General features: G+C 33.8%; 1 protein-coding gene across 1 annotated transcript in view; it reads left to right on the top strand.

Moving 5' to 3' along the window:
- The window catches only part of LOC149412683 (uncharacterized), a 356,728-nt gene extending 355,822 nt beyond the window's left edge, over window positions 1-906 (top strand). Inside the window, exon 3 of the mRNA XM_089645396.1 lies at window positions 180-906. Within this exon, the coding sequence (XP_089501522.1) occupies window positions 180-659 (480 nt within the window). The 3' untranslated portion in view covers window positions 660-906. The remainder of the gene's footprint in view (window positions 1-179) is intronic.
- Window positions 907-12,237: the final 11,331 nt, after the last annotated feature.

The following is a 12,237-nucleotide window of genomic DNA, read 5'->3' as shown; positions in this document are numbered from 1 at the left end:
CATATAATGTAGTTTCGTAGTATTTCAATTTCAAAGTAATTTTTAATATCGAAATCGCCTACAATTTTAACACCAGTATCTCATTTTTGTAGGATTGATGTGTTAACATAATATATCTTTGTCGTATTGAAAACAGTTTAAAAACCGTTAATTTAAAATCATTGTGGAATATATTTCAGTTCATCGCAACTTTCCTGTGCCTTGGCGCCCTGGTGTCTGGAAACCCCCTAGAAGATGGCCAGTGGAAGGGAGAAGGTCTGGCCAAGAGCCAGGACTGGGGACAGTGGGCCGGTGGACACGCTGGAGCCTGGGCTGGACCCGGAGCGTGGGCCGCCCCCGGTGCTTGGGCCGCACCCCACGGCTCATGGGCCCATGGAGCCGCCCCTCTCGGCCCTGACGGACGTGTTGTAGATACCCCCGAGGTCGCTGCGGCTAAGGCCGTCCACTTGGCCGCCGTCAACGGAGCCGGAGCTTGGGCTCCCGCTGTTGGAGCATGGGCCGCCCCTGGAGCGTGGGCCGCCCCCGGAGCTTGGGCTGCCCCTCACGGCGCCTGGGCTCATGGAGCCGCTCCCCTGGGACATGATGGCCGTGTTATAGACACCCCCGAGGTAGCAGCTGCCAAGGCCGCCCACCTCGCCGCCAAGTCTGGCCACTGGTAGGGCCCACGCCCCCGCCCTCTACACTTGACTGATCTACATCTCATCACCGACCAGTGCTGCAAGACTTGAGGAGTTTTTACACCTTCCCTCGTTTTCACCACTGAAAATCCACCAGCGTTATTTTAAGATAAAATATGTTTTATGTATATAATATTATTCTTTTTAATTATTTTATGTATTTTACAATTATTACTTGTGTTTTTTTACATGTGATTATACAAACCGAATATAACAAAGTTAAAAATAATTTGTTTAGTTATTGATATTTATTCTGCGCAGATTTTTATAATAGATACACCTATACTTTTCACCATATTATATATTTTATTATTTCTCACATGAAACGTGCAGCTTGTGTTTTTAGTTGTACTGGGACTTTATTAACTGGTCAACCAATTTTCCTGGAGTACGATGGGCATTTATTGCAAAGCTTAAAAAAAAAGAAGTTTTTAAGCACTAGTTTCATTACTTTCGTAACATCAACAGGTCAAATACATAAATATATATATTTTTAAATCTGCATGTAAAACTACTGAAAACAGCATTAGTGTTATTAAAATGATTCGGTTTTATGTTGCCCTGGTGATAATGACGATAGTATAAAAACTAACCGGCATAGTACATTTATCAAAATTGCACTATTACATATATTCCTCCGTAGTCGAGAGGTAAGGCTCTCGACAGGCAATTCGAAGGTCGCGGGTTCAAATCCCCACGTGCGCAAAAACAAAATTTATCTTATGAATTTGAGTTATTTGACAATTCAATAATTAAAAATGATATCTTGTATTTTTGCGGTACTTTCTAGAGTGGCAAATACTCTTAGTGTACGACCATCATTCTAAAATTGGAAAGTGGCTTTTGCAGGGTTTGGTGACCAGATCTCGATAGCCAGGTACTCCCTTACCTTCCTCATCTCCAACTCCAAACCCTTCCCACCACCATCAGCCTCACAACATATCCGAATATAGAATGAGATAGTCACTGGCTTCTGACGGTTAGGAGCAGTTGGGACTCTTGTGCGGTATTCACATTAAAAAAGTGATATTTTAAATATAATCAATCACTAAGTAGATAATGTATTTAAACCATATATGTGTTTTTACAAATATCTTATATCAAATATGAACCACAGGTTTTGTTTAACGTTTTCCGCAACCAGTTACATTTTCGCTTTAGTTTTCTGAAGGTTTTCTTTTGATAACTTGATCGTTACAGAATTTCTTGATGAATTTTTTTTTTTTTTTTTTTTTTTATTAACAAAATTTTTGATACATATACAATTCAGGTACATACATAGTAATATAGAATGAAAGAGTAACAAAAAAATCCCACAAAGGCGAAGCCTGAGCGTGGGTATTATAGTGTAAGGATAAAACAGTGGTGTTTAAAATATATATTTTTTTAAACTTGTTAAATGTATCGATAGAGATCAATGTGATTGGTTTTTTTTTTAGAGAAGTTTTTATTTTTTCTTCTTTTTTTAAAATTTACAAACATATACACACACACACAGACACACGCACACACAGACACACGCACACTCACTCACGCACACACACACACACACACACACCCACACACACACATAAGACATAGATGCATGTATATATTTCTTTGATTTAAAGAAATTAATCTTTAATTTACAGAAAGACCTGTGGTTGTTTAGTTATTTAGAAACCGATGGCTTAAATTATAGAAAAAAGTTACTCGCTTCGAAATTATTTCTTATCCAACTTTTAACATTTTTCTTATATAAGTTCAGGTTTTGACACATGTTGATGGAATTGGGTAAAGAATTGAACAATTTTGGGGCAATATAGTTGATGTGCCTTTGGCCCAGCCTAGTTTTGCAGTGAGGGACTGTGAACACGCATGTGGTATGTCTCTGGCTCGAGCGATTTGTGTTTTTGGTGAAATTGATAGGACGCGTAAATATAAATTTGAGACATTGAATACAATAGATCCGTCTTAGTTCCATGATTTCTGTTTCTTGAAATAACTGGTTGGTGGGATATGTCTTGGTCCTTTGGTACATTATTTTAATGATGGATTTCTGAGCAATTTCTAAGGGTTTTACGTGATTATTGTAAGTTCCTCCCCAGGCAATTATTCCATAGGAAATAGATGAAAGCACTAACGCGTCATAAACAAGTTTCATGGTTCTTATATTGACAATGTTGCTCATTCGTTTGAAAATGTAACTTAGGTATCTCAGTTTATTGACCGTCTTTTCTATATGGTAAGTCCATTTGAGTTGGCAGTCTATAGTAACTCCTAAATACTTGATATATTGTCCGAATTTCACGTCTTCGCAATTTAAGCATGTCGCAAAGTTACAATTAGGGTTGTGGAACTTCAGATTAAGATTATTTTTAGGGGATGACTTTTGGGAATTGTAAAAGGGAATAAAGATAGTTTTATTCAAATTTAGACTGAGGAGATTTCTATCAAGCCAATCTTTTTTTTTTTTTTTTTTACTATGAGTCATCGTTTGGGAATAACTAACATAAAGACATTCAGTCAAATTTAAACATTACACTAATTGGGGAAACTTTGCTGGGGTAATAACCATTAATAATTTTTAATATTTTACTTAGAAATCAATTAAGAAATCAGTAAATGAAATTAAAATACCTACCTAGAAATAATATAAATGTATCGTCTGTAAGTGGGCTACCCACAGTTTGATAATGCCTTCAGAGGGCGAAACAGCTGTCACGCGTAGTAATAATTACACAACAGAACTTGTTTAAAAATAAACTGTTTTTATAAACCCAATAATAATATTATTGTATATATAAAAAATAAAAAAATAAAATGGAGTTCTACAAATTAAACTTAATAACAATAAATAATAAAAGCCAATCTTTGACTGTTGCAATACATTTGTTGGCTTTACTGGTTGTTTCTTCCCACGTTTTACCTTGTACTGTTATTGCAGTATCATCGGCGAAAGAGAGAATTTTACCTGGTATTGCAATATTGCATAGGTCATTGATGTAGATTAGAAAGAGTAGTGGCCCTAAGACAGTTCCTTGAGGAATACCATGTTTTGTCAAGTCATAGGTGCTTTAGCTTGTTCCTATTTTTGTGCGTTGTTGGCGATTCAATATATAGCTTTTTAATAATATGAAACTTTTGTTTTTAATACCGACTTTAGAGATTTTTTTTAATAAAATTCTGTGGTTGACTGTGTCAAACGCTTTCTTTAAATCCAAGAAAATGGTTAGCGTTTTAGTGTTAGAGTCAAGGTTAGAGTATATGCTTTTGGTTAAGCTAAAGATAGCGTCATCGGTGCACAGTTTGGTTCTAAAGCCGTATTGATTAGCTGAGAGGATATCATTAGATTCTAGAAAGTTCATAATTTGTCGTTTTAAACACTTTTCGAAGATTTTGGATAATTGAGAAGTTAAAGTTATAGGTCTGTAGTTGTCTGTTTTGAATTGAGATCCGGATTTATGTATTGGGATGATGTGAGAGAGTTTGAAGTCATTAGGGTAAATGCTATGCCTGATGCAGTTGTTGAAAATATGATGTATTGGAATGATTATATGCTTTTTAATTGATTTAATTGTGGTATTGCTAATGTTATCTGGGCCATTTGCAGACTTCTCTTTAAGGTTGTCAATTTGTTTTGAGATTTCAAGTTCTGTTATTTCTTTGAAGGTAGATAGTTCATATGTAGTGACATTAGAATCTGAAAGGCCGGGAGGAATTTGATTCGAGTGAATGCTAAGACTGGGATTATCATCTATGAGGGTTGAGGCGATGTTTGTAAAGAAGTGATTGAAATTGTTTGCAATGCTCTCAGCGTCTTCGATGGTTGTGTTATTGTCAGTAATGATTTTTTGAGGAATTTTATGAACTTTTTGGTTCCTGTTAAAGATTTCGTTTATGACGTGCCATGTTTTTTTGGAGTCGTTGTGAGCATTACGTAGTTGTGTAGAGTAGTATTGTTGTTTTTGTTTTTTTATGATTGGGTTTAGGTAGTTTCTAAATAAAATGTATTCGTTCCGTTTGGTGTGGTTCTGTGTTTCGTTTTTGGATGTGCAATATATTTCGTGATTTTTATAAATCTTAAAAAGTTTGTTTCTGTGTTGTATTGAGATTATTAGTCCGCGCGTAATCCACGGTTTTATGTGTTTGTGCTTACTTTTTGGCGGTGCTATTGTTTCTTGACTTTTTTTAATACAATTTTGAAGTATTTCATAGAAGGTATTTAAAGCTAAATTTGGGTTGTTATTAGATAGGACAGCGATCCACGATTCTTCGTTCAGTAAGTTATTTAAAGTTGAATAGTTGATTTTAATCATTGCTTTGTTTTTCGGTTCAACAGAGATGGATAAATTTGGTGTATGATGGCCGTAAAAGGTGGGATAGTGGTCAGTTATGTCGATTTTTAATGTAGCGGATTTATGTTGGAAATTTTTATGTGTTTTTAGAAATATATGGTCAAGACATGTATCGTTTGGATGATTAGGTCTGGTAGTGTTGTTTATGTATGATAGGTATCCTGTGGAGTATAGAACATTTAGATATTCGTTTGCGGTCGGATTTAATACAGCGTTTTGTATATTTATGTTAATATCACCCATAAAAAATGCAAAATCGAATTGATTCGAGCTGTTATTGTTGATAAAAGTTTTGATTTCTTGTGTAAACAAAATTGGGGATAAAGAAGGGGAGCGGTATGCTGTTAAAATTGAGTATTTTTTTCCTTTGGAGGAGAAGGTTGCATGGACGGCATTTGCATATTTGAAATGAGTGTTGTCTATGCTAATGTTGGATATAGTGTGTATATTGTAAAATATGGTTATGCCATCGTGAGAGGTGTGTCTAGACGGAACTGAAAAAGTAGTGTAGTTTGGTAAGTTGAAAGGGGTACATTCGCGCATTTGTGTTTCAGTGAGTGCAATAAAATCAATTTGGAAGGTTAACGAATTTAAAAGGATACAGAAATCATCAAAAATTTTTCTAATGCTTCTGATGTTCATGTTTAGTATGTTGAAAGATGTGTCGTAGAAAAGTGTGTTTACATCTTCAAAATTGTCACATTCAAGAGTTTCAGGGATACTGTTTTCTTCTGAAGGGGCCATTTTTAGTTGAGTCCGGAGGTCATCTTTGAAGGTACAGGAGGGAGTCCAGGTTATTGAAGGGGTATGTCGCTCGCGTCTCTGATGTATATAATTGGAGTATCCTTATTTTTGCGGAGAAGGACGTTCCCGTTCTTCGTCCACGCGTATTGGTAACCCATCGCCTTTGTTGCTCTCGCTAGCCAGAGCAGTTGTTTATTTTGTGGCGTCAGCTTATCGTTTATGTAGATGGGTTTTTCTGAGTTGGAGTGGTTAATGTCTTTGGCAGAGAAATATCCCGCTTTCTTTTTTTGGAGAATGATCTTGTCTTTTTCTTCTTTTGTGGCCATTTTTACAGTTATAGATTTTTTTATGGAGTTGGTGTAGGAGTTTGTTATGGTGTCAAGTAAGTCTTCATATCCTATTTTTTTGAAGATGCGTTCTATTGGAATTTTAGGATTTTCGTCTTTCTTCGTGTCGATTCCATTGATTTCAAGCGTAGTGTCGAGAAAGTTTTGCAGAGATTGGTTGACAATGTATTTTAAATTTTTATTTTCCTTTTCAACTTCCTTGATTTTTTTGTGCAATTTGTTTCTCTCCGCCTCGTAATCGTCGATTTTTTGTGAGAGAAAATCGATGGTTTTAGTGAGTTCGCTCAACTGGTTCTTGATGTTATTGACGTCTTTCAATTCAGAATTAAATTCTTTTTCTATGATTTCTGACATTTCTATCTTTATGCTGTCGAGGTTTTTTTGGTTTTCAATATTTTGGTTTGTTATTTGGGATATTATATCTTTTTTCATAATGTCCATTTTTTTTTCTAGGAACTGAATAATCTTGTCTTCACTTTCCAGAGTGGTTGTCTTGCCTCTCGTGCTTGCCATTGTCGATTTTTGAAATTTACCGTTAAATTTGATTAAAACTGCACACTTCGGTAATTAGCGCCTAAATGCCGCAATCCGTTTAGCACAGACGAACAATGATGACACTTTCCACCAATGGGACACTAAGTGACGACACTTTCGACCAATGATGATCCAAATGTTTGCGTCTGCGCAGTTAGATTGTAATTGATTTCAGATATATTTGTTCTGGATAAATTTGTTTTTCAATTCACGATACCGTACAGTATTCACTACGATGCTGAAATCTAACTGATTTAAAATGTCAAGCACGAGGTAATTTAAACTGGGAGACACTTTCTGTTATGTTTGGTTGCAAACCGATCTTGTTTACGTTAAATATAATACGGAGCGTTATTCAACATTACACACACTGTTAAGTTGGTATTGATATTTCAGTAAATACATTTCAAAACATTCAAAATTACGATGTATGAGGTATAATAAATATTTTTCTCGTATTGTGTAATAATATTATCATTATTTGAATTTTTCTCCTGAAGGAACATTGCGTTTTCTGCTTATAAAGAGGACTATATTTTAATATTAATTTATTGCTTTCCATGAAATTGTACATATTATACGTAAACAAAACAAAATGTCTAGATACACTTGTCTGAGCGTCAAAGTAGGCACTCATTTAAGGAAACTGTTTTTGCCATGCATATCTCATTAAGACGATACAATACCCTAAAATAGACTAGAAATCTTGCCCGGCGTATCGGATGGACCTACAGTCGAATTTGCCCTAGTAGGCCTAGAAAATTAATCTTTTCGCAGGGTGTATTTAAATTAATTCTGATAAACATATTACTAAAATCTCAGATTTTTCCGAATGAATAATAAATTACTCGAATTTCCCATAATATTTTTCCAAGAATGCGAATAGATTTTTTTGATATGTTCCTTTAAGTTTCGTTGAACAATAAATGTTTTATGAATATAAATAATAATAGTAAATTTACTGTCACAAATAGAGATAATGATTTCCTCACTGGGATCCACCGTGCTCAAGATTTCATTTAGGTAGTATAAAAATTTAGTAGTACTCTTACGGATAATATGAATTAATTGGTTCCATGATAACTTCTCAAAATGATAAATTAGCACACCTTTAAAAGGTGATATTAAGTCAGTAAAAGTGATATGTAACCTATTTAACCTAGTTTTTGATTCATCACGTTTCATAACTTTACAACACTTTTTATAGGTGTGTTGAATTGTCATTTTGATGAGTTATCCGGCCACCGAAGTGGATATAAATATAAAATGTAGTTTTTTTCTGAAATAAAAATATGTGATATATTTCATGGAAAATCAAAACTTTTTTTTTAATTAGTAGAAAAGGAAAATTTTTTTTTTAAATTCTATTGTTTTTTACTCATAAAAAAATCACTTTTTTATTCGACAATTCAACATTTTTACCTGAAAACTACCAAAAAAACGATGGAATTTACTACTTTTCACCTCCCGAAATTAGTTCATTTTATCCTAGGACATCTTGTATTACGTAAAATTTACAGTCGTAAGTAAATTCCGTAAATATTTTCATTTTTGTGGTACTCGGTACCTACCTACGGGCCGCGAGGTGCGGGGAGCACTTCGGCGGTAGTCTGTATTGTCATTCGGTATTCTGTAGTCTCACAGTTAACAAGCAATAAACAATCTCTGTAATTATTTAACCAGCCTTACGTATTATAATCAATCCTGAACCCAAGCCCCCTTTTAAGGTGAATCTACAGGATACTACAGTATATACAGGATATTCAGTAATTTATAATTTTTGTTACGCTACTATTTATTACCTGCCTTTCTTGATGAATGATGCAATTTACTTCAAAATAACATTGATGGAAAAATAATACCAAAAGCTTAAAAAAGCCTATTACACTATTCTGGAGGCCGAATAGTTTTTTTTCATTATTATTTTTTATCGTAATTTTAGCTTGTGCATATTTTGTTGTTGGATATGTTTTTACGAATTTGTAATATTTCAGTTCATCGCAACTTTTCTGTATCTGACCGCCAAGGCGTCCCAACCCCTCTCCCCCCCCCTGGAAGAGGGCCAGTGGAAGGGAGAAGGTCAGGACTAGAGCCAAGACTGGAGACGAACAGTGGACGGTGGACACGCTGGAGCATGGGCCGCCCCCCACGACTCATGCGCCCAAGGAACTGCCCCTCTTGGCCTTGACGGACGTGTTGTAGACACCCCCGAGGTAGCTGCTGCCAAGGCCGCCCATCTCTCTGCCAAGTCCGCCGCTGGCCACTGGTAGGGTATATGCCCCCGCCCTCTACTCCTGACGATCTTCTTATCTCATTTCTGCACTCCTGATAACCTTTCTGAATATTTTATATAAGACTAATGATTGTTTTTTTTATATATTATTTTACAGTTGCTTGAGATATTTACCTGTGATTAAACAAATCAAATAAATATACCTTTATTCCAAATAATCTTATTATTTTGTTGGTTTGTCCAACATTGTATTTTCCACAGTGTCTATTTTTTTTGTACGACTGTTAAAGAAGATTTTATGTCCTTCTCAGAGTTAGAAATATGCTTAAAACCCTGCAATCATATCAACATTTCCTTCCTCCCCTCACTACCTTCAGCCTCTTAATATGCCAGATTCCAGGCGTTGGGCGGTTTTACATTACGATAAAAAAATATAGGTACTAGCCTCAAGAACAGTTTTTAAGCTCTTAAAAAATGCGCTGTAATTTTTGAAGATAATCTCTTTGATTAATCGAGAAAAAAATAAATTTTATGAAATTCCCTCGGTAGAGAAAAGAATCGCAAGGTGGTTCAAAAATTGTGAAAACGACATATGTTATAAATTATTATTTTTTTTCGGTAAACTAATGTTTTTAAGACAAGTTTTTTTATGCATTCTACAAAGGGTAAGAATTATTTTTATAAGCAATAATTATTAGCCTGAAACGGGTTCAAGTCCCGTTGGCGTCATGTATCTTTTATCAGGAGATTTTTCAATGTGGATGAGTGTTTCAGGCTTATAATTATTGCTTATAAAAATATGTTATAAATTTATAACATCTGTTATTTACCATGTTATAGGTATGAACAAAGTCACTGCGTTTCTTGACATCCACATATTTTTGCATATTTAAAAAAGCATACTTTAATTAATTAATTTATTTATTTATTTTGGGAAAATATTTTACATTTCATAGTACAATCAAGAAATTTTGGCCTCACTGGATGGCTTACTCGTGCCGAGAACTCCATTTTATAATAAAAAAATAAACACAATGCATTTAAAGAAAATATATATAATGTTGGTGAAGAAAAAAAATATAAGAAAAAGATAAATTAAAACTAAAAATGTTGATTTAATTAAAGTTAAATAAAATTAAAATAAAAATAAATGTTAAAATCGATATATTTATATTAACTATGTGTGTTTGTGAGTGATGTGTGTTTTATATTGGTTTTGTGTGTTACGTGTAGGTTTTATTATTTTATATTATGAAATTTTGGTAACATTGTTAATTATGTTGACATCATTGTCGTTTGTTAATTATAACCGTTTTTTGTTATAAGCACCCTCCTTCTATTATTTGCATTTACAGATAATTTTTATTTCAAACCATATCTTCTTCAATCTTCTTTTTCATTTTGGACGCTTGGTACGGAGCCCATAATGATAACAGTTTGTTGAAGCATTATCACTAATCTTATAAAATCAATTCAAATCCCTTGATGAAATTTTAATAAAAGGATTTTCCAAATGCGAATAATATTTTGATAACAAACAAATCAACATTTCTAAATAGTGCTGAAAAGCTTTCGCCGTTTTGCTGGCCGATGAAGGACAGACACTACACAGTTACACAGTGCATACCGAGGCGGTGACTGACATCATGATATTGTCATTGCAATTATTTGTTCTGGAATATAAATAGGTACCTTGGTACAGCCTGTCAAATAGTTTCAAACAAATAAAAATGTATTTATTTTTATAGAATTAACGGCACAGGTGCCATTTACAAACATAATAGTCGTAGTACAGTTTAGAAAGAAGAAAGGATATAAAAATTATAAGATTGTAGTGAACGAGTCAAAAGAAAAAATAATATAAACTAGTACAAAGTTATGAAAGAAACGAAAAGAAACAAAAAAAAACCTTTTATTTTTTTAATGATAAACTCATGTTTATAAGACAAGGTTTTTTATGCATAGCACAAAGGATAACAAATTATTATAAGCAATAATTAGTCACTTGAAATATCCATACAAATTGAAAAATGTCTTGACGGCATCTAGTGGGAAATTTAGCACTAACAAAGCGTTTCCTACAAAATTAAAATCATTTTGATTGTTAAGAGGTGGAAAAAAAATAATAAGCAGTAATTGTTGATTTAAGTACTAGTACATGTTGAATTATTTGTCGTGTTTGAAATAAGCCGACGTAGCTCAGTGGTCTCAGAGCATATGACCGACATCAGAAGGCGCAGGTTCAATTCCCGTCGGCGGCATTTATTTTACTCGGGATAATTTGTTAGCAAAAAACCTGTTATGCAGTGACTTCGTTAAAACATGCACTGCTAAAATGTTTAATTAGTACAGCTTTATACTTCAATGGAGGCATATTAAAAATATCAGCTAACATAGCACAACAATTTCTAATAGTGTGCAATCTATTTATAACAGAATTGTAGTCTGAAACCGTAGTATTATTGTCACAATAATTCATTCTGTGACAATTATAAAAACATAAGCCTAAAAATAATAGTTATTGAAGAAGAAATAATATTAACAAATCTAAAGGACACATGAAACAGAAAAGGCATTTAAAAAACGGTAATGGTTGCAACTGGGGATCGAATTTATGAAGTCTCTCTTACCGGGAAAACACTTAAACCACTAAGCTGCTGAGACCTGATTATTATTTGTCATTTTTATATATTATGAGATCGATAAAAACGACGGAAAATAATCAGGTCTTGGAAGTTCGATAGTGGGGTATTGTTCCGGTAAGACAGAGGTATTTAAACTGTTTTGATTCACCGTTAACTGTTCGTTTTAACAGTAGTCACCAGAAAGAGTTGCAGAGTGATAAATGATACGTGCCACCATAAATGATAATAATAAAAGTTACATGAATTGTAACTAGCAAATATTCTATTAAAATGAAAATTATATATATTTTTAATTTAAGATGTCATCGCAGGTCAATGAAATTGGTGTTTTTGCTCCTAGAGACATTGATTGAAAATATATAGGAATTTTGAAATTTTAAGAACTGTAAAATTCACTCAGGCTTATTCTGTATAATCCGATCTGCTAAAATATACTCACACCCTACATCTTTAGCTATATCTATCATGAAAGTTAGATATATATATATATATCATTTTGCATCTTTTTAAGAATCTTATCTGGTTGCCATTTCTGTCTAAATCTTAAATAATGTAATATTTAAAGAGAAATTCAATCAATGTAATATTTTGATTGGGTTTTCCTTAATCTTATTACCTCATAATCTGTAAATAGAAAGGATGTGAACAATTATATTGTGGAGTAATTCAATAAACCGCTGTTCCACGCCTTCTTTCCTAAATGATTAGAAACTTCACAGG

The sequence above is a fragment of the Hesperophylax consimilis genome, chromosome 22 (genome assembly GCF_061612785.1).
Source record: "Hesperophylax consimilis isolate HC1 chromosome 22, BYU_Hcon_1.0, whole genome shotgun sequence".
In the NCBI taxonomy this organism is placed as follows: Eukaryota; Metazoa; Arthropoda; class Insecta; order Trichoptera; family Limnephilidae; genus Hesperophylax; species Hesperophylax consimilis.
The sequence above is the reverse complement of the archived record's forward strand: the minus strand, read 5'-3'. Positions and strand labels throughout refer to the sequence as shown.